Source organism: Piliocolobus tephrosceles, chromosome 18, assembly GCF_002776525.5.
Source record: "Piliocolobus tephrosceles isolate RC106 chromosome 18, ASM277652v3, whole genome shotgun sequence".
Lineage (NCBI taxonomy): Eukaryota > Metazoa > Chordata > Mammalia > Primates > Cercopithecidae > Piliocolobus > Piliocolobus tephrosceles.
This window is the reverse complement of record NC_045451.1, coordinates 72,446,712-72,469,464: the sequence shown is the minus strand read 5'-3', so window position 1 is coordinate 72,469,464 and position 22,753 is coordinate 72,446,712. Positions and strand designations below refer to the sequence as shown.

Below are 22,753 nucleotides of genomic sequence, written 5' to 3'. Positions count from 1 at the left end.
TCTCTCTCTTTTGAGAGGTAAAGGAGATGCAAGAAGTATCATACACAAGGTCATTCTTGCGATGGGTTTATTGCAGGAGATGACGGACCAAATGGCTCTGACACATGCACACTGCTCCTGGGCACGCCTGCTGCGTGGTCCCTTCCCATGGCCCCTGGGGCCCTCCATGCCTCCCCCCAGGGTACCCTGCCCACTGCCCCTACTTCATGTACCACCAGACCCTTTCCCGGGCACTGCTCCTGAGGGGCGTGACCAGTGCCTACAAGTGCATGTGGCTCAGAACATAAAAGCATCTCCAACACTCATCATTGAGCCAAATGAAACCCAGTGTTTGGCTCAAGAGCCCGCAACAGCCTGCATCCCTATCCACACGTGAACCGGCCCTTGGCTTGTGACCTGAGGGATGGTCGCTCTTCCTTGTCATCCAGCACCCGCAGCATGTATGTGCCCATATAGACGAGAAACTGTCCCGTCACCTGGGCGGAGTAGGACAGGAACCGCAGCAGGCTCCTGTGACAGGGGGAGACCGGGAGGCTTTAGTTTGGGATCTGGGGCCAGTGAGCAACAGACAGGACGTGGATACTTCACTCCCCCACCAAAAGGCACTCGGAGGCCAGGCTCACATTTAGAGCGTGGCTGTCTGAGCACTGCCAGGGCGCACGTGTCCCAAGGCTGGCACAGATGCAGCTGCCGTAGCAGTGGGTCTGGCTGGGAGCAGGTCTCTGTGAGCTCCCTGGGGACCCCCTGCTGCTGGCCTAAGACCACCCCAAGAAGCACGGCTCCCACGAGCCAGCTGAAGCGTGGCCTGCTTGTTGAGTGGCTGGCAAGCTCTGTGCGGAGCAGATGGCTGCACCTGCACAGGTGTGCTGCGTCTTGGGCTTTGGCTGCTGGGCTGTTCTAGGGACCCTGCTACTGAAACCCCTTCCCTTGCTAAGGTAGGAGCAGGACATTCAGCAGTGGCCAAGCCCATGGGGATGTGACAGCCGAGCCTGGGCAGCTGTCTCGTCAGGAGGGCCCTCTGCTCCCACCACCCACAACAGGGTCCCCGCAGGCGGTGCCTCCATTGTAGGGCTGTTGTGAGTTCTGTGGCTGGTTGCAGTGTCATCAGATCCATCAGAGAATACAAATTAGTAACAAGAAGGCTGAACTTGTCTTTCAAGAAAGACTTTGTGGCCAGGTGTGGTGGCTCAACGCCCATAATCCCAGCACTTTCAGAGGCTGAGGTGGGAGGACCGCTTGAGCCCAGGAGTTGGAAGCAGGAGTGAGCTATGATTGTGCCACTGCACTCCAGCCTGGGGGACAGTGTGAGACCCTGTTTCTTAAAAAAAAAAGGAAAAGGGCCTGGTGCGTGGTTCATGCCTGTAATCTCAGCACTTTTGGAGGCGAGGTGGGTGGATCACCTGAGGCCAGGAGTTTGAGACCTGCCTGGCTAACACGGTGAAACCCCGTCTCTACTAAAAATACAAAAGTTAGCTGGGTGTGTGGTGCGTGCCTGTAATCTCAGCTACTCGGGAGGCTGAGCCACGGGAATCGCTTGAATTTGAAAGGAGGAGCTTGTAGTGAGCCAAGATGGCGCCCCTGTACTCCAGCCTGGGCAACAGAGTGAGATTCAGTCACAAAAAAGAAAAAAAAAAAAAAAAAAGAGAGAAGAAGAAGAAGAAAGATTTTGCTGAGGTGGAATTTTAGGTGAGGTTAGCTTTCTTCATTATACCTATTTCAGTTGTAATTCTCTTGCTTGCCTCACTTTTGAAATCCAAGTGTCAAGCTCTTTTCTCCTATCCCGGCAAAAAGAAAAAACAAACGAAGCTCTCCTGGGAGTCAAGACTCCAACACTCTGACAGTGACTGTAGTTTAGAGTCAGCCACTGATGGCTCTGAATGGGAAACTGAGGCCACAGAGAAGCCACACACCCTGTCCCACCTCAGGTGGGGCCAGGAGACCTCTGAGAGGAAGGCATTTCCTCCTTGCTGTGCTCAGCGCAGATCAGGGCAGTTGTCAAGGCCACAGGGCACGGAACCAACACCCTCAAAGAGAAACAGGCGGCCCTGTCCAGGGGGATGTGCAGGGGTCACTGGAATGGCAGCAACTGCAAAACTTTTCAACTCGAAGACCTTTCTACTGCAGTCAGCGGCTCTCCGGTCCACTCCCTCCACAGAGATTAGTTCTTTAAGGATCAACGATCAATTTACTGGAGTAGACATAGGTGTATTTAGAGCCTTGGCAATCGTAAAGAGCTTGGAAGCAACCTTCTCATTCTATTTATTTATTTAATTTTTATTTACTTATTTATTTATTTTTGAGACAGAGTCTTGCTCTGTCACCCAGTCTGGAATGCAGTGGTGGATCTCAGCTCACTGCAACCTCCACCTCCTGGGGTTAAGTGATTCTCCTGCCTCAGCCTCCTGAGTAGCTGGGATTACAGGCACCTGCCACCACGCCCAGCTAATTTTTGTATATTTAGTAGAGACAGGGTTTCACCATGTTGGCCAGGCTGGTCTCGAACTCCTGTCCTCAAGTGATCTGCCAGCCTCGGCCTCCCAAAGTGCTGGGATTATAGGTGTGAGCCACCACACCTGACCAACCTTCTCATTTAAAGATAAAAGCAAGGCTCAGAGAAGTTAAGGAGTCTGTGAAAGGTCACACAGCTGATTCCTTAGAGCAGGGACTGCTGGTGTGTCTCTCAGTCCCAGGCTCAGTGGCAGGGGTGCCACCCGGTCATGGGGCAGGAACACCCAGGAAGGCTCCTTTTGATCACATGGAATTCGTTTGAATAGGTCTGGGGTATGGTTGGATTAGGAATCTCTCTTCTAAAAGTTCTCCCTCCTGGGATGCTGTGCAGCCAGCCTGGCCCTCGTCTTTGGGATGACGGTGCCCTGGCATTATGTGGAGAAGACACATGCCCGTGCCGCCTTCCTGATGAGGCTGAAGTTATCAGGAGTACAGGAAGCGTGTGATTCGCCAGGGTCTAGGTGGCCGCTCTGTACAAACCTGGCACGGCCTCCATGGCTCTGATTTTAGTGGTCATCACCCAGAATTAAGGGCTCTAGTTCTTAAAATGAATGTGGTTTCTCTTTATATTTATTATTTAGCTTTTGTTTCTAATGAATAGTTAATGGTCTTTGGAAGAAACAAATCTGTTTTGGCTTGAGACTTTCTGTTGTGTGAAATGAGCCTGTGGGATAAGAGGTGACCTGCTCCAGACAACGTGAATCCAAGTGCCCCTACCAGTGCTAGCCGGCCCGGGAGCACAGAGGAACAGGGTGGGGACCCGCTGCCTGTGCCGCACCTGTGCAGCCTCCAGACCCCTGGAGGTGACCCCTGGAGTGTGTTACCTCAGCAGGCCCTTGAGTCCGGTGCACCGGATGTCGTAGGACACGGAGTACATCTCATACATGGTGGCCTTCACGTTAAGACAGCCGATGAAGTCCTTGGGGTTCAGCCTGTACAAGTCGAAGGTGACTCTTGCTATTCCCGACCTCTTCGGCGGTGAGCAAGTGGGGACGCGCTGGCTGCCCTGTGACAATGGGGGGAGGGGCAGGTTTCAGGAGCCTTCCTAACCCTCCCACGTCACCACTCTGCTCTTATACCAGCTTCAGGTTCTCCTATATGTCTGTTTAAGGTCTGTGAGCAGCTCCGTGGCTAATTGATGGAGAGATGCTTTCAGCAGGACCCATTTGCACACACTATGACTGTGTTCGGTTAGCCACGAGACGTCTCTCCCTAATCTGCCTTCAGTCCGGGACTCGGTGACTCTGGTGTGGCATCAGGGCCTGGATTTCAGGACCCCGTTGCTCAGTGGATAGTTGTGCTCTCATGAGTGGGGGGGACGGACATGCCCTGGAGGCCACCATGGTTATCTGGTGACAAGAGAATCTCGTCTCATCACCATAACGCAGTGATGGTAATGGAGAAGCAGGCAGCATTTACAGGTCAGGAGTTTGAGACCAGCCTGGCAACATGGCGAAACCCCGTCTCTACTAAAAATACAAAAATTAGTCGGGCGTGGTGGTGCGCGCCTGTAATCCCAGCTACTCAGAAGGTTGAGGCAGGAGAATCGCTTGAACCAGGGAGGTAGAGGTTTCAGTGAACCGAGATCGCGCCACTGCACTCCAGCCTGGGCGACAGAGTGAGGCTCCATCTCAAAACAAACAAACAAACAAAAAACCCAAACAAAGAAACAAGAAACCCACCACCACCGCCACTAGAAAAACAAAAACAAACAAACCCCAAAAAAAACCCCAATTAAAAAAAAAAAAAAATCAAAGCTGAGGCTGTTTTCTCTCAGCGGCCTCTCGGGGGCGCCCGCGAGCCCTCAGCCGGGAAGCGCGTTTGGGAAGCTCGGATCCCGGGATCACAGGGGGCTTCTCCTCCCACCCAGCGCCTCTCCCCGGGCCTCACATCCCTTTCTGACTTTTGAAAGTTTTAATTTTACTCTCCCTAAATGTCTTCAGTCGTGGTCTTAAAATGATGACGCCCTCCCGCCGGGGATCCGCGGTGGCCTCGCCCGGGAGGGCGCTGGGACGGCGGCGCGAGACACCTGCCGGCGGCTCCCCGCTCCGGCGCTCCGGTCTCAGCCTAAGCTGGCTTTGCCCAGAAAGGCCTGCAGGTGACTGGGAGCCAGGGAAGGTGGCTGAGCCGAAACGGGGGCCGCAAGCCCCCTGGAGCGTGTGGCCGGCGGTGGCATCTACACCCGCGGCGTCGCACCGCCCCCACCGCCCTGCCCTGCGGCTGGGTTCCCAGCGCCCACCACCAACTCCGCCCTGTTAGCCGAGTGACTCCTTTAGAAAAACAAAACCCGCTGTTCCCATCTCCTGCTGCTTTGTAACGAATGACCAGAACCTCAGTGGCGTGAAACCCACCCACCAGCCGGGCGCGGTGGCTCAAGCCTGTCATCCCAGCACTTTGGGAGGCCGAGACGGGCGGATCACGAGGTCAGGAGATCGAGACCATCCTGGCTAACACGGTGAAACCCCGTCTCTACTAAAAAATACAAAACTAGCCGGGCGAGGTGGCGGCGCCTGTAGTCCCAGCTACTCAGGAGGCTGAGGCAGGAGAATGGCGGGAACCCGGGGGGCGGAGCTTGCAGTGAGCTGAGATCCGGCCACTGCACTCCAGCCCAGGTGATAGAGCGAGACTCCGTCTCAAAAAAAAAAAAAATACAAAAAAAAAAAGAAACCCACCCACCAATACTGGAGTCAAAGCCAGGGCGCAGGGACGCCCCGGGGCTGCAGGGCAGGCCCGGCCCCTTGCTTTGCCCGGCTTCTCGGGCGCCTGCCTTGGTGGGTACCCCACATCCCGCCGCCTCCTCTGCCTCTGACCCCCATGCTCACCTGCCTCCCTCTCATAAGGACCCTTGTGAGGACTTCGGCCCCTCCCAGATGATCCAGAACAAATCCACCCACCCCAACAGCCTTCACTTAAACCCTCAGCCACGGGTTAAGACAGCGGCGTCCGTCCAGGCGCCTGTAATCTCAGCACTTTGGGAGGCCGAGGTGGGTGGATCCCCTGAGGGTAGGAGTTTGTGACCAGCCTGGCCAACATGGTGAAACCCCGTCTCCACTGATAATACAAAAATTAGCCGAGGTGGTCGCGGGCGCCTGTAATCCCAGCTACTTGGGAGGCCGAGGCAGGAGAATCGCTTGAACCCTGGAGGTGGAAGTTGCAGTGAGCCCAGATCGCGCCATTGCACTCCATCCTGGGCAACAGGAGCGAAATTCTGTCCCCAAAAAAAAAAAAAAAAAAATGAAAGAAAAAGAAAAGAAAACAAACAGGGGTGTCTGTGGGGGCATTATTTTTTTGCTACACTTTTCTCAAGCAAAAAGTCATGCAGACCAATATTTGCTTTGAAAGATTTATCTAATTCACCCCACAATTAATGGTTTTATCTACAGTCATAATCTCCGCACCTGCTTTTTTTTTTTTTTTTTTTTGGTGAGATGAAGTCTTGCTCTGTCGCCCAGGCTGGAGTGCAGTGGTGCTATCTCAGCTCACTGCACCTCCACCTCCCGGGTTCAAGAAATTATCTGCCTCAGCCTCCCAAGTAGCTGGGATTACAGGTGCCTGCCACCGCACCAGGCTAATTTTTGTATTTTTAGTAGGGGTTTCACCATGTTGGCCAGGCTGGTCTTGAACTCCTGACCTCGTGATCTACCCGCCTCGGCCTCCCAAAGTGCTGGGATTACAGGTGTGAGCCAGTGCGCCCAGCCCTCATCTACATTAAAGATGACATTTTATTCTAAATATTATGTTTTTATAATTCGTCTGTGGTTTCTTTCCCAGTCAGGAAAATTGTGAGGTTTTGTGTGTGTGTGTGTGTGTGTGTGTGTGTGTGTATGTATAATACATGTATATGTATAATATATGTAGAAGTAAGGAACAGAAAGACATAAAATGAAACCTACACACTGCCATTCCTTAGAGACCCTATCTACCTCCTACATCTCCCCTCCTCTCAAGGTTTTTATGCCATGCATTTTGCCCTTACTTTTCTCTATTTTCAGCACATGTGTATCTCAAACATTACATTGTTATTTTTGCATATTTTTGAATTATCTGTACATGATTTGATGTGGAGTTTATCAAAGTGTAATCTGGAGACACCCAGGAATCCTGAGGCCCTATCAAGGGACTGAGAGGTCAAAACTGGGCCAAGCACGGTGCTTTATGCCTGTAATCCCAACATTTTGGGAGGCTAAGGCAGGTGGCTCACTTGAGTCCAGGAGTTCAAGATTAGCCTGGGCAACATGGTGAAACCCCATCTCTACAAAAAATACAAGAATTTAGCTGGGTGTGGTGGCATGCATGGGTAGTCCCAATTACTTGGGAGGATGAGATGGCAGGATCACTTGAGCCCAGGAGGTCAGGGCTGCAGTGAACCAAGATAATGCCACTGCACTGCAGCCTGGGTGACAGAGTAAGACCCTGTCACAATCAATCAATAAATAATAAATAATAATAAATAAAAAGAGAGAGAGAGGCCATAATAAACAGTAAGATGCAGTTTGCCTTCTTTGTTCTCACAAGAAGTGCTGTTTCCACAGCACAGTTGGAACATAACTCAATGAATCAGTTTTTCTCAATGACCAGCGCCTTACTGTTACAAAATCATCCCCAGGAAAAAGGTCCATTCAAAATGCAACACAGACCAATGGATTCACTGTAACAGAGGAGGCCAGCGTCACTGGTGCACCTTCAGATTACACGCTGCAGCTGACCTTTCTGAAAACAACTATTCTGAAACCATGATTTGGTGAGTTCTGGCACAATATAAAAAAAGAATACCCTCAATTATCTGAATAGACTATTAAAATCCTCCTCCTTTCCCAGCTGTATATCTGTGTCAGGATGGATTTTCTCCATACTTCCATCAAAACAAGATGTTACAACAGAGTGAATAGAAAGAAGCAGATATAAGAATTTTTTACTAAGCTAGACATTAATTTATGAAAATGTAAAAAATGTGATTTCTCAAGATTTTTGTTTTGGAAAATAGTCACTTTTCATAAAAATATGTGAGTTAAGTTAACCTGGTGGATGGTCGCGGTGGCTCATGCCTGTAATCCCAGCACTTTGGGAGGCCAAGGCAGGCAGATCACCAGGTCAGGAGTTTGAGACCAGCCTGGCCAACATGGTGAAACCCCATCTCTACTAAAAATACAAAAATTAGCCCGGCGTGGTGGTGGGCGCCTGTAATCCCAGCTACTTGGGAGGCTGAGGCAGGAGAATCGCTTGAACCTGGGAGGCGGAGGTTGCAGTGAGCTGAGATCGCACCACTACACTCCAGCCTTGGTGACAGAGCAAGACTCTATCTAAAAAAAAAAAAAGAAAAGAAAAGAAACAATGTGAGTTTAGTTAATCTGTATTGGGTTATTACTTTTAATGAATTAATACATATTTTAAAATTTCTGAATTTTAATTTCTTTCAAAAAATACGCTCATTAGTAACTTCCAAACAGTTTACATTTTGAATATCGGCTGGGCGTGGTGGCTCACACCTGTAATCCCAGCACTGTGGGAGGCAGAGGTGGTGGATCGCTAGAGCTCAGGAGCTTAAAACCAGGAGTTTGAAGCCAGCCTGGTCAGCATGGCAAAACTCTGTCTCTACAAAAAGATACAAAAATCAGCCGGGCACGGTGGCACATGCCTGTAGTCCCAGCTACTTGGGAGGCTGAGGTGGGAGGATTACTTGAGCCCAGGAGGTCCAGGTAGCAGTGAGCTGCACTCCAGCCTGGGCGACAGAGCAAGACTTTCTTCCGATCTAAGCATGGTAGAAAAAAGCAAACAAATGAAAAACAAAACAAAACCACTGGGGGGGGTGGCTCATGCCTATAATCCCAGCACTTTGGGAGGCCGAGGCAGGTGGATCACCTAAGGTCAGGAGTTCGAGACCAGCCTGGCCAACATGACAAAACCCCGTCTCTACTAAAAATGAAAAAAAAAAAAAAAAAAAAGCTGGGCATGGTGGCAGGTGCTTGTAATCCCAGCTACTCAGGAGGTTGGGGCAGGAGGATCCCTTGAAGCCAGCAGGCGGAGGTTGCAGTGAGCCAAGATCATGCCATTGCATTCCAGCCTGGGCAACAGAGTGAGACTCCGTCTCAAAAAACAAACAAACACAAAACAATTTTGAGTGCTGGGAATATCTATATCTATCTATAGCTTATAGTTTCTCGACCTTGACACTGCTGACACTGGAGGCTGGAGCAGTCTTTGCTGTCGGGGTTGTCTTGTGCATTGTAGGATGTTTGGCAGCATCTCTGATCTCTACCCACTAGACGCAACAGCCTAACATGTCTTCAGACATTAACAAATGTCCCCCAAGGGACAAAGTCTCTGGAGCTCAGAACCTCTGATTGGCAGATGTCTGCAGAGTTTATTGATACAAGCTGGGTGTGGTGGCTCACACCTGTAATCCCAGCACTTTGGGAGGTCGAGGCGGGTGGATCCCTTGAGATCAGAAGTTCAAGATCAGCCTGGAAAACATGGTGAAACTCTGTCTCTACTAAAAATACAAAAATTAGCCGGGCGTGGTAGTGGCTCGCTTGTGACCCTAGCTACTTGGGAGGCTGAGGCACAAGAATTGCCTGAGCCTAGGAGGCGGAGGTTGCAGTGAGCCGAGATCATGCCAAGGCTGTTTGGTGTCCTCATTAATTTTTAGGAGCGTAAGGAGGTCCTGAGATAAAGTTTGAGGACGCCTTGTTACTGTATTATCCTGTGATCTTTTGCTCAGCATAGCTGATGTGTAACCTCATGGATGCTTGTAGCTGAACTTCACGCATTTCCACAGCTGAAGAGCATTCTGTTCAGGGACCACATTATAGTTTATTTGTGTCTATTTACTTGGAAGTACGCTGTTGGGCACACGTGTGTACTGCAGGGGCACATGATTTGTTTCTAGTGTTTGCTCTCACCACTTGCACTGCTGCTGTGGATGCTCTGACACACACCTGCTGACGTGGCGGTGTCGGAGTCTCGGGTTCATGCCCAGGAAAGCTGCTGCTGGGTCATGGTCTGTGCCTCGCTCTCTGAGATGAAGCATATTGCTGCATTAAGCAGCTGTTGGCGCTACGTAGTAGAGGAGTGTGTTGCCCTGTATCTTAAAAATAAAAAAATCAAGAAGTCTGGCAATACCACATCTAATGGTGTAAAAACGGTATCATTGTTTATTGTGGAGATGCCTGTCTCTCTCTCTTGCTCCCTCCTTTTTTTTTTTTTTAATCTTGAAACTTGCTCCGTCGCCCAGGCTGGAATGCAGGGGCTTGATCACAGCTTACTGCCACCTCAAACTCCTGGGCTCGAGCAGTCCTCTTGCTGCAGCTCCCAAGTAGCTGGGACTACAGGTGCGCACCACCATGCCTGGCCAATTTTTTTTTATTTTTAGTAGAGACAAAGTCTTGCTATGTTGCCCAGGCTGGTCTTGAACTCCTGGGCTCAAGCAATCCTCCCGCCTTGGCCTCCCAAAGTGCTGGGACTGCAGGTGTGAGCCACCGTGTGTGGCTTCTTTAGCTCATTTTTAAATTGGATTACTTGTTGTTTTCATCATTTATTTATATGAGTTATTTACATTTACTGAATACTAATCTTTTATCAGGTTATGTTGAAAACACCTTCTCCCCATTTCGTGGCTTATTGTTTTACTTCCTTTATAGTGTCTTTTGATGGACAATATTCTTAAATGAATTGATTTCTTTTTTTAAAAAAATGACTTGCGCATTGTGTTGGCCCAGTGTGGTGGCTCACGCCTGTAATCCCAGAACTTTGGGAGGCTGAGGCAGGTGAATCACAAAGTCAGGAGATCGAGACCAGCCTGGCCAACATGGTGAAACCCCGTCTCTGAGGCTAAATTTTGTAAAATACAAAACTTAGCCGGGCGTGGTGGTGCACACCTGTAGTCCCAGCTACTTTGGGGGCTGAGGCAGAAGAATCACTTGAACTCAGGAGGTGGAGGTTGCAGTGAGCCGAGATCGCGCCACTGCACTCCAGCCTGGGCAACAGAGTGAGACTCCGTCTGAAAAAGAAGAAAAAAAAAAAAAAAGAGAGAGAGAGAGACTTGCGCATTGTGTCTTGTTTTAAAAAAAATCCTTCCCTACCTGAGGATGCCAAAAAGGAAGAGATTAGATTTCAGTCTGGTCTCTAACATCCTGCGTGTTCCCCACCTCTACTGCTTTGTGTTACGTCACAGGCAACATCTTTCAGATCTTTTATCGTTACCTTCAGCTCTGTCTAACCTGAGTCTCCATTTACTTGATTTTAGTTGTTATATTTTTCATTTCCAAAAATTCTATTTGATTATTTCAAATCTGTGTAGTCAGTTCTTATTATCTCTTGTTCCTTTTTAATTTACCTTTATTTTTTGACAGGGTCTCCCTCTGTTCCTGGGGCTGCAGTGCAATGGTGCAATCATGACTTTCTGCAGCCTCGGCCTCCCAGGCGCAAGTGATTCTCCCGCCTCAGCCTCCTAAGTAGCTGGGACTACAAGCATGCACACTATGCCAGGCTCATATTTGTATTTTTTGGTAGAGATGGAATTTTGCCATGTTGCCCAGGCTGGTATTTTCTTATTTTTTATGTTTTTGGAGATAGGGTCTTGCTCTGTCTCTCAGGCTGGAGTGCAGTGGTGCGATCATAGTTCATTGCAGCATCCAACTCCCGGGCTCAAGTGATCCTCCCGCCTCAGCCTCCTGCGTAGCTAGGACTTCAGGTGTGTACCACCTTGTCCAGCTAATCCTTAAATTTTTTTTTTTTTTGGTAGAGATTGGGGTTTTGCTATGTTGCCTAGGCTTGTCTTCAATTCCTGGCTATTCTTACTTTAGATTATTTTTAAAGTTTCTTTGAGCATTTTATTTATTTATTTAGTCAGTCAAATTTAGCCTTAGGTGAGCATTTTCAGTACACTAATTTCATACGCTGGATCTGATGATTCCAACATCTGCCGTCCTGGCAGGCCTGACTTGACTGCTTCTGCTTACTCTCGTGAATGTGGTGCCTGAGTCCTTACGTTCTGTGTTTTGACTGTGAACTTGCATCGGGAGAACGTTAGGAATGAGAACTCTTTGAGGCCAGGATGGACGTTCATCCCAAGGGAACTGCCTGAGCTCCTGCTGGTTACCTGGGGCACATCCACCCTGGAAATGGGGCTGCAGCAAAGAGAATCCAATGAGCAAAGCCCTTCATTGACGCTGCTCCCCCAGATCTCTGAAAACCGAACTCTCAGCTTAGGGGTTTGGGACTCAGCAATGCCTGAACCCTCATGAGGGCAGCCTGTGGCCCAAACTCCCAGGAGAGAGCTCTAAGATCTTGGGCTTTATGCAGACCCTCAAATCTCACCCCCGACTTTGCGTCAGCTGGGGGCTGTCTCTGTCCTCCCAGCATCTGTCCCTGAGGTCAGTGGGTGCTCACAGGTGGGGGAACCCCAGAGGAGACGCCCGGGGAGCTGCCCGCTTCAGTGTTCATGTTCCTCTCTGGATGCTGGCCTCACAAAATGTTAACCACTGAGGATCTCTCTTTCTTGGAGATCAGTTTATTATACGAAGATATATTTTGATCTTGTGCTTTACATTTTTAGGCGTTTTATACTGAGAAAGTTTTCTGAGCCATATTATCTATAGTTTTCCCAGAGACCGAAGTCTTCATTCTGTCTCTTTACTTTTCTAAATCTCTGTACTCACACACGCGCACACATGCACACACACCCCCTCCCTAACTTCCTTGACGGTGTTTACTTTTCTAGCCTTCTAAGAACAGAGATGGTGAAGAGCTGCCAAGTCAATTCTGTGCATTTTACAGGATCTGTAGCTACTCACTGGCCAAAACCTGTTCCTTGGAATTATTTGCTTTATGTCAAATAGCCTCAGTTCACAGAGAGACTAAGTTTCCTAGAAACACTTGTAAGAATTCCTTTGAAGGCAGTGGATCCAGTTGTTAGGTGAATAACAAAGTGCATATTTAGAAAGTGGACAAGTTGGCCGGGTGCGGTGGCTCACGCCTGTAATCCCAGCACTTTGAGAGGCCAAGGTGGGCAGATCATGAGGTCAGGAGATCGAGACCATCCTGGCTAACACCGTGAAACCCCGCCTCTAGTAAAAATACAAAAAATTAGCTGGTCATGGTGGCGGGTGCCTGTAGTCCCAGCTACTTAGGAGGCTGAGGCAGGAGAATGGCGTGAACCCAGGATGCGGAACTTGCAGTGATCCGAGATCATGCCACTGCGCTCCAGCCTGGGCAACCGAGCGAGACTCCATCTAAAAAAAAAAAAAAAAAAGAATGTGGACAAGTCAGCAGCCAAGTAGGGCATGAACTTTTGTAGGTAAAATATCTACCGAGTAGCTGTTTGGGTGACAGTGTTTTTGCTTACCAGCATCCACTTCTGTCCTTTTTCCAAGATCATGAAATGCGTGTTGTCTGCCAAGGTCTGAAAGAACTCTTCTGTGTCCACCACGGTGCCATCTTCCTCCAGCACCAGAGTGACCAGTCCAGTGGTGATGACCAGGGCATCCAGAGTCTAGGTGGGCAACGCATCAGAGAAATGGAGTGAAGCCATGTGACCATCCAATGACGTTTATTAAGTTACAGTTTTCAGAACTGTTGGCTGATTCTGATAAAATTTTAATGGTAAAGGTAACCTTGACTTGTGTCTATGACTCAGTCTTTGCTAGGAAGCAGGGAAGTGAAGAATGCTCTTTTTAAGATGCGGACCCACTATGCCGCCCAGGCTGGAGTGCAGTGACTGTTCACAGACACAACCACAGTGCATCATGGCCTCGAACTCCTGGGCTCAAGCGATCTTCCTGCCACAGCCTCCAGAGTGGCTGGGGCTACAGGTACATGCCACTGCATGCGGCCAGGAAGTTAAGATTTTTAATGGATCTGTCTTCTTAAGATACATGAGATAATGATTACATTAAATAATTTTTGTAATTTCTAAGATTACCTATTTACTTAGATGAATGAAAACAAAACTCCTGCATGTTTGCTGCTGTAAGAGCCACAGCCTCGTGTGCATAGCTGAGCATCTCTCTTGCTAAAGAGACTGCGTGTTGGATGCTTGTTTCTCGTTTCCATGGGTGCCTGAGTCTGAGTTACGCTTCTCTCAGAGGCTGGGATTCTTCCTTATTTGGTGGTCTAGGACACTGTTCTAGATCCCGGCCTTTACAACTCAACCCAGACTTCCAAAGTCGGCTCCATTCCTGCATCCTCCCTTGTCAAAGAAACAAAGTGACATTCTCCATGAGCGACTGTTTTAATGTTTTGGCTCTGTACCTCAATGTTTTATGGTACAGAGATACAATGTTCGCCTTGATCATTTATATCTAACCTTTACTCTCAGAGTCTCTGAGGCCAAGAGAAGGTCTGATGAGTTTCAGTTGCTGTTTCTCCTTCTTTCTTTTCCTCCCCTTTTAAAACCGGCTTTACTGATATATAATTCACATGTCGTACGATCCACTCATTTAAAGTACACAGAGCCTTGGTTTTGGTACGCTCACAGAGTTGGACCACCGTCACCACAATCAATTTTACGGCACTTTCACCACCCAAGAGAGAAACTGGCAGGCACTTGGGAGGCTGAGGTGGGAGGATCACTTACGCCCAGGAGTTTGAGGCCAGCCTGGGCAGTATGGCAAGACCCTGTCTCAAAAAACAGAAAAAGAAAAAGAAATTCCATAACCACCAGCAGTCATTCCCAGTTTCTCTCCCCGTTTCCTCCTGGTGAGATGCAGCTTTTCTTGACCTTTCTGTGCTGGCTCTGGCTTAGAGCCCAAGACCATGGCCCTGTGTGAGTGCAGGCACCCCTGTGGACTGGGGGAGAGGTGTGTGCTCAGCAGCACCTTGCTGATGAGCTCCTGCAGGCTGCTTGCCATCACCCCACGCCGGCTGCTCCTGTCATGGCTGGAGACCCGGAAAGGCCGAGCTGGCTGCATGAGCGGGCTGAGCAGGACTCGCTTAGTCTGTGATCCCATAAATGTCAGGGGCCTGAAAATGGAGGTGAAAAGTAAAACTTTTTAAAAAGAGTCTCTCAGGAGAAGTGTGAAAGTACATAAAAATAATGCATTTTTAATATTTGCATCTAAAATAAAGCAATTCAGTGGTTGGGATTACTAAAAATCATATATACACATGTACACATCATTCCAAAGAAGAAACAAGTAACTCATCAAGCCAAGAATACAACCATCTTTATTCCTATTTTACTAGAACATCCAAAGTCCTTGCCGACACTCTTTGAGAAGGAATGGTTAGGGAATTCGACTCAAACAAGAAATGAAAATTATATTCTGCAAATATGGATGGGTTTTAGAGATTTAAAAATTCCAAAAGAATGATTTCTAGTGGCCATGAAGCAGTTACACAGAGTTAGAGATTCAGGACTCTCACACACGTGCACACAGCTACATGTTTATACAGTAAGGGTGAGCCAGAAATCAATTCAAAAGTGTGATATTGGTCACTATAGCAATCAATGAAGTTTCTGAAATCAACTTAGGATGAACCAAGAACAGCAGAACCACTCTTAGAACTGTGGCTGGAATCACAAGAAAGAAAAGACCCACAGGGCTCACATCACAGGACACTTTGGAGTAAGTCCTCATTTATCAAAGAATTAATTCAAACATTTACCTTTTTTTTTCCTTTTAGATACAGGGTCTTGCTCTGTTGCCCAGGCATGGTGGTGCATGCCTGTAGTCCTAGCTACTTAGGAGGCTGAGGCGAGGTGATTGCTCGAGCCCTAGACTGGGGCCACAGTGAGCTGTGATTACACCACTGCACTTCAGTGTGGGCAAAAGGGTGACACTGTCTCTAAAACAAACAAAGGAACAAAAAACAGACAAAAAACCTGACAGTAGAGTAAGAAGCTGGCTCTCAAAAATCGCCTTGTTGAGTTCACGCTACCAGCTTGATCCCAGTTTCAGGCTCTTCAGGATAATGAGTGTTTGTGCTTTCTCCAGGTGCTTCACCAACAAAGCGCCAGTGTAGAACCAGACCAAGGTCATTGGCGAGAATTTGGTCTGGAGTATCCTTGGCCAGGATGACATCAGGGCCTCATAACTGCTGGCACCTGAGCACTTGCCATGGCCAGCAGCGTGTTAGCAATTTCAGCTCTTGTTAATGTTAGTTCATTTTTGTTTGTTTGTTTTTGGAGACAGAGTCTCGCTCCGTTGCCCAGGCTGGAGTGCAGTGACACAATCTGGGCTCACTATAGCCTCTGCTTCCCAGGTTCAAGCAATTCTTCTGCCTCAGGCTCCTGAGTAGCTGGCGTTACAAGTGTCTGCTACCATGCCTGGCTAACTTTTGTATTTTTAGTAAAGAAAGGGTTTTCACCATGTTGTTCAGGCTTGTCTCGAACTCCTGACTTCAAGTGATCCGCCCGCCTTGGCCTCTCAAAGTGCTGGGATTACAGGTGTGAGCTACCATGCCCATTAGTTCAATATTAATTAAGATTAACAAATTATCCTCACAACCTATTGCCCCACTTCACGGATGAGAAAACTGAGGCTTCTCAAAGTCCGCCAGTTGATAAGCGAAAAAGATAGAACCTGATCCCAGATCTGTCCAAAGCCAAGACTTTTTTTGGTTGGGGGAGTAGTTTGTTTTTTCCATCCTCTGAACTTCAAATCTCAAGCAATAAACATCTATGCAGAGTGTCCTCAGGAAGAGCTACTCTACGGCTGAAAGCACAGCAGCGCTTTGAGCTCATGCCCTCCACGCCTTTCCCTTTTGGGTAGACAAAGTTGCTACACCATTTGTTTGTTTGTTTGTTTTGAGACGGAGTCTCGCTCTGTCGCCCAGGCTGGAGTGCTGTGGCCGGATCTCAGCTCGCTGCAAGCTCCGCCTCCCGGGTTCACGCCATTCTCCTGCCTCAGCCTCTGGGTAGCTGGGACTACAGGCACCGCCACCTCGCCCGGCTAGTTTTTTTGTATTTTTTAGTAGAGACGGGGTTTCGCCGTGTTAGCCAGGATGGTCTCGATCTCCTGACCTCGTGATCTGTCCGTCTCAGCCTCCCAAAGCGCTGGGATCACAGGCTTGAGCCACTGCGCCCGGCCACAATTTGTTTTCAATGAGGCAAGCCCCAGGGAAATGTGCTGGGTTGGGGTTCCGGACCTGTCAGAATGACCTACACACCGTTGCCGGGGCCCACCAAGTCAATCAGAGCCTCGCCCAGCCGGGCTGTGCCCCAACACGGCCCCAGGACTGGCACACGGCTTCTGAACTGTCACCTCGATTAAGAGAGTGACGCAGGGTTCTCAGTTACACAATGCCATGAACAACACTGCTGTGCTGACACCACGGAGAATTCTCGCACACACTCACCCCTGGTGACCGGGGGTAGAGGGCGGCGAGGACGGGCCGTGTTACATTTCACATTCAGAACCCTGGAGTCGCCTCCACCTCATCACGGCAGCTGAGACTTAAACGAGCTGAAGTCCCCACAAGGAGAGAGAAAGGCCCTAGCGCACTGGATGCCAAACCTTCGTGTGTGAGAGCTAGCGCCTTGCCTCAGCACTCCTTGGGATCCACCTTACACACAGTGAAACCTAGGCCTGGGGAAAGCAGGAAGCCGGTAGTCAGGGCAGCAAAGGCGAGACCAGAGTCGGAGCCCAGCTCTAGCTTCCACCCAGCAGTGGGCACCTGGCCAGACGAGGCGGCTCCCACAGGAGAGAAGGGCCCGGCCTCAGCAGCAAGAAACACCCTGTCTTCGCCCCCAATACAGGAAGTCACTGCAGTCTTGCACAAGGCTTCTAGCATCTGTCTCACGGGGTCTGGCCGTGCATTTCCTACTTTCACGCAGAACCTATCAGCACACCATCTATTTACTGGCTTAAAGATGCTAGGCCAAAATCACAGAAATGAGAGAACATGGTCCGTGTCTTCCAATGCCAGATGCAGCCCCAGTGATCAAAGGCGCAGCTGTGACCTAGTTAGCCCTGGCCCTGCATTTCCTCATTGGACGAACGTGCTCACGCCTTCGTAAGCACCTGTGCTCCAGTGACCTGGCCCAAATGATGAATTCCAAGTTCCGGCCGTCTTTACCTGTCTGACAAGATAAGAGCTGGAACCATTTCTGGTTCTCCCTGCCTTCACCTGCCCTCAAGATCGCCACCGTCAGCGAAAAATCACCTATTGTTCTCACCTGTAGTATTTCCCAACCAAGAGCTGGGTCATTGCTGGAGGAAAGGCTGGTGGGGGCACTGAGGACAGGAAATTCACCCCCACCTTCTTGTCAAAGAGGAAGGTGAGTGATTTCTGAGTCAAATTATGTAAAATCAAGACCATGTCATATGTAACACAGAAAGTGGTTAAATGAGATGTTCTGCACGCCAGGCCTACAGGTACCGAATCTGTTGCTACGTGAACAAGCCACCGTCTCCACCCAACTCACCTCCAGCCCGCTCAGTCGAGTCATCTCTATCACTGGGCATCAGCACCGTGCCTAAAAGCAGGGCCACTGAGCAGCCCTAGGATCCTGCGTTTAGACACACCACATGTGAGAACGGCCGCTCCCAATTCCCGTGAAAGTGGTGGCAGACAACCACAGGACACGGAAAGGGAAATAACCCTCTAACAGGGAAGATATAAGGAACAGGCTGTTTAAGGAAATAGGCTGTTTCAGAGAAATCCAGAGAGGAAAAGTCAGACTTCATAGAACGCTGTGAAACGGCACGTCTTCCAGGAACAGGCAGGAAGGGAAGGCTTTGCATTCCGCCCTGAGGGAGGCGAGGCCGCCAACTTCCAAAAGTGTGTGAAATACACCAACAAGCCACAGACTGACAGACCTGAACGCTTCTCCAGTAAAACAAACCTGAGCTGCACAGAGAATTAAAAAGCTCTCTTTATATGCCACCTGTGGAGGAAAAGGGCCAGGATTAAGGTCTTCGTCAAAGCGAAATGTTTTGGTGTCACCGGTGAGGGGCAGCAGTACAGGTTGTGTAAGATGGTGCCCGGGAATATTCGGGCGGCAGTGATGGCTAAGGGAACCCTGCGTCTCATCGTTAGGAAGAAAAGGAGGCACCCACCGTGGGAGGAAGCAGCAGTTCACAGGAGTAGGACAGAAGCCAACCAAGCACTGTCGCCAAGCCAAGAGCGGCAGGCAATGCCAAGCAGGGAAGTGTGAGGTCGAGCACAGCCACGCAGAGAAGGAAGGGAGGGCTGGGAAACTGCTCCACAGGCCTGGAGAAGAGTCCCTGAGCTGTAGGGACAGCGTCAGAGGGTGGTGGGGTCAATGGCAGGAGGCAGAGAAGCGAGTGCTGCCTCGATGAGGCTTCGTGCTGCCCGGCTCCCCTAGGGCTCTTGGATGTGACATACACAGGTGGGAGCACACCTGCCCCCAGATGAACTCGCCCCGACAAGGACTGCCTGGCTCATGGCTCAGTTCTTTGCAAGCTCCCTAAAAAGGCTTGACGTTATCAAGTTTTCAATACATGACGATGAAGTCTTTGGACACTTTGCACCTTCCTTAAAATAAGAATTCAGATTCAAGAAGCAGAAAGATGAGATTCACTTGCAGCAAACTTAATTCCTTACTAATGTCACTAAGAAGACTGTGGTGAAATTTGTACTGAAATAGCAGCACCAAACCTAGAGTTCCTTGTTCAAGGAAAGGAAAGATGTGCTGGATGGCTATGAAAGCAGCCATTTCACACGAGGTTTATAACGTATCAGCTTCATAACAACTTCAGCGTTTAGCAGGAATGTTATCACTGGCAGGACACATGAACAGAGCAGACTTTGTCTGTGACCATCAACCTGCACGTGGACCTCCTTGATGTCTGGAGCTTTGCTGTGACACCTCAGGCTGCTCTCCTCAGGACCGAGGCCTCTAATGATTCCAGCTGACTAACAGATTGTTGGGTTAAGGTTTCACCACTGACTACAAGTACCTGATTTTTAGCAGTTGTGCACATCGATTAAGCTCTTTCCTTGGCAAAATGTAGTTACTGATAAAGACAGAGTTATGATATCCCGGACCTGGTTTAAATTAAGGAACCCTGAGAGGAGGCAGAAATCCAGCAAGAGCACAGTTAGCAAACGTGTTAGGACCTGGCCTCTGGCTCTTTTGCCGGGACAGGGTTTTAGAAAAGGGCAGGGAAGAAAAAGCGTCTTCTCTTCAACAAGAATTACAGATTGTTTTCTTCCAGTTTAGTTTGGAAACAGATTTCACAGAATGACAGTGGAAGCAGCCTGGAAGCAGGTGGATTTCAAAGCTTCAGCCTGGAAGCAGGTGGATTTCAAAGAACTGCAGCAACCGTTCATCCCTCACAGGTGAAGTCACTCCTGGGAGGAGCCAAGCTAGAAGGAATGAGTCCTAGGAGACTCAGGGTTTCCCAATGTTTCATTTGTTAACAGCTCGTCAGCGAGTCACTTCCACTTCACACTTGACCTCCCGGAGACCCCATACAGATGCATTTTGGATTTTGATGAGTTGTTGTAATAGTCAGAGGCAGAAACAGGCTCAGCCTGAATCCTGCTCAGAGGCCACCCAGGATTGGTTAGTGCGGAGTCAGCCCACACCTCCTTCCCTCGTGCACCTGCACCGGGGAAACATCGGTGCGTTGTGGATTCACTGGGTAGGTGGTTGGAAGGAGGCATCCAGACTGCTGAGTCCTCCCCTCCTGGAAGTGGGACTGTGGGCTGGATGGTGCTGGAAGAACGCAGGAGAAACAGGGCCCTGACCTTTAGGCCTAAGCGTGTTGATGACCACACACGAAGCCGGAGTTTCTCGCTCCCCCGCCACCGCCCAGACGCGTCCTGTGGGCTTGCTGTGAAAGAGAAAGAGGCCTGTAACCTGCAGTGTCTGCAGCAGCGCCCATGTGAGAACCGGGATCGGAAGCTCCTCGCTGGCGTGTTGGGGCCGCACCGCTGCCTTTCACCCGTGTAGGCTCCGCCCGCCGCGCGGCACCCACCGGGGTCCGGCGCGCTGAACGCCGAGCGCCTGCACCTGCGCGCCCGCCAGCGCTTCTCCAGCCTTTTTGCAGGAACCTGAGCTTCAGAGCAACTCGGTCTCGCGCTCAGACCTCGACGTCACAGTTGCTGCCACGGAACGACGGAGCATTTTACCAGGACCTGGCGTGGCCCTGCTGGGAGACGACGGCGAACCCAAGCAGGGAACCAGCCCGCGCTGCCTGTTCCGCCCCGAGCGGGCGCGAAGCGCAGGGAAGACTCCGCGGGCTCCACCCGGCCCTGGTCCCGCTGCTGCCCCGGCAGCGTCTCCGCCCTCGCACCCGCCGGCGGCACGAGCCCTTCCCCCGGCACCGCCACCCTGGCGGGCTCCGCGGCCGCTCGGGCCGCTCCTCGGAGACCGGAGCCCGCGCTTCCAGGAGGGGCCAAGCCTGGGCCTCCCCCGCGCCAGCCCCGCTGCGATCTCCAGGCGCCGCGGAGGCCGCGCTCGGGTTCCTGGGACCGGACCCTCTTGTGCGCCCGCGGGCGCAGCAGCGGCCGGAGATGCAGCCACCGGTCAGCGGTCACCGGTCTGCGGACGCCCGCGCAGCTCGCGAGAGCCACACCCGGTACCTGCGAGAGGGTGAGGAGGCGCGGGGCGGGGGGGGGGGGGGTGGGGGGGGCGCGGGGCCCACGGGGGGGGCCCAGGGGAGTGTGCGGGACGGAACGCGAGGCGGCTGGAGGCGCGGGGGCGCGGGGCGCGTGGGCGAGGCGGCTGGAGGCGCGTGGGCGCGGGGGCGCGGGGCGCGGGCACTCGCCTGATGAGGGCTCCTGCGCAGTCCCGGGCGGTCTCCATGGCGCGGGTCCCCTCGCCGGCCTGGGGGCCTCGCTGCCTGCACCGTCTCTTAAAGTGCGGCGGCCCCGCCCTCGCCCGGCCGCCCGGCGAATGCCCGACGGGCGCAGGGGCGGACGTTGGCACCGGCTCTCCACCGCCCGGGATCGCGGCTTCGCGCTCTGGACGCCCGCGGGGGCCCCCGGCTCCTGCCGCCTGGAGCCGCGTGTCCTTCGCTGCCGCGGGCGGTACCGGGGCCCTGGGAAGCCCGGAGGCTCCGCGGGTGTCTTGGGTCACGTGTCGGCCTGTCGGGCACTTCTAGGGGTCGGCGCAGTTGGGTCATCACCCATCCCGGCCGCGTCGCTGTGGCCGCGGAAAGACGCGTGCGTGGATTTTAAACCCAGGCCACGGGTGGGGCGAGCGAGGACACGGGCGTGAGCGCCGCTTGCCCGCAGCGCCGGAGCCCCCCGGAGCCCAGCCCCGGGCGCAGCGAGCGGCTGGTTCCCTGCAGGGCCTCGGGGCGCCGGGGCTCCCGCCCGCTGCGCGGCTGTCACGGCCACGTCTGCAGCATCTGGGGACAGAAGGGGGTGCAGGGCGGGAGGGAAGGAGCCTGCACGGCATGAACTGGTTTGAGCTGCGCGGACGGACCTGGGCAGAGGGCGGAGGCGAAGAGCGAATCTCGCTGGGGCTGGGGAATCCCCGCGCTCGCGGGTGTTCCCATCACAAGATGCAGTTGGGGCCTCCGAGGCCGCCCAGGACGGCGGGGAGTCACGGGGTCCCCGGAACCCCTCGCTGCAGAACTGAAGAGCTGGGCTCGGTGCTGCGGGGTGGGCTCCGGCAGTAAGAGGGTCACTTTCTGGGTTGGAGGCTTGTTCGGACATCGTCTCGTGCCATCGTCTCGTGCCATCGTCTCGTGCCCAGCTGCCGACTGGCGCCTGGGAACTGCGTTTCTGGAGCTGCCGCGGGAGCCCCGCCGGCTCCCCCGGACCCCTCCGGGTTTGAGCCTCATCTCTGTAGACCTGACCCTGTGCCTGCCCCTCTTCCTCGCTGGCTCTCGGAAAGTGATCGGCAAGACTCGTGACTTGCAGGACTGTGTGGAGTCCAGGACTCCGCCTGCTGGGAACCCCCAGCCCCGGGCTCACAGGGGCGGTTACCCCAGAGGCACTGGGCCAGACACAGCCTTGGGAGGCCATTCTCTGCCCCGCCCTCTCACAGCCCCCATTGGATCGATGAGAAAATGGGTCCAATCAATTCAGGTCAACTTACCGCCAATCTTTTTATTGCGAAAAAGTTCATTTTCTAAATATACAGATACATATAGAAAGAACAGGGCCTGAGGGTGGTGGCTTATATCTGTCATCCCAGCATTTTGGGAGGCTAAAGCAGGAGGACGGCTTGAAACCAGGAGTTTGAGACCAGCCTGGGCAACACAGTGAGACTAGCTTCTCTACACAATAATAATAATTACCCAAGCATGACGGCAAGCACCTGTAGTGCCAGCTACTCAGGAGGCTGAGGAGGGAGGATCACCTGAGCCCAGGAGTTTGAGGTTGC

General features: G+C 51.6%; 1 protein-coding gene across 1 annotated transcript; it reads right to left on the bottom strand.

The window, feature by feature from the left end:
• Positions 1–46: 46 nt before the first annotated feature.
• On the bottom strand, positions 47–21,240 carry CIDEA (cell death inducing DFFA like effector a). Its single transcript, XM_026455987.2, has 5 exons — positions 21,186–21,240; positions 14,322–14,466; positions 12,851–12,997; positions 3,333–3,514; positions 47–510 (listed from the first exon to the last, which is right to left on the bottom strand). Exons 1-5 carry the CDS (start codon positions 21,221–21,223, stop codon positions 363–365), a joined length of 660 nt encoding a protein of 219 aa, XP_026311772.1. The 5' UTR covers positions 21,224–21,240; the 3' UTR covers positions 47–362.
• Positions 21,241–22,753: the final 1,513 nt, after the last annotated feature.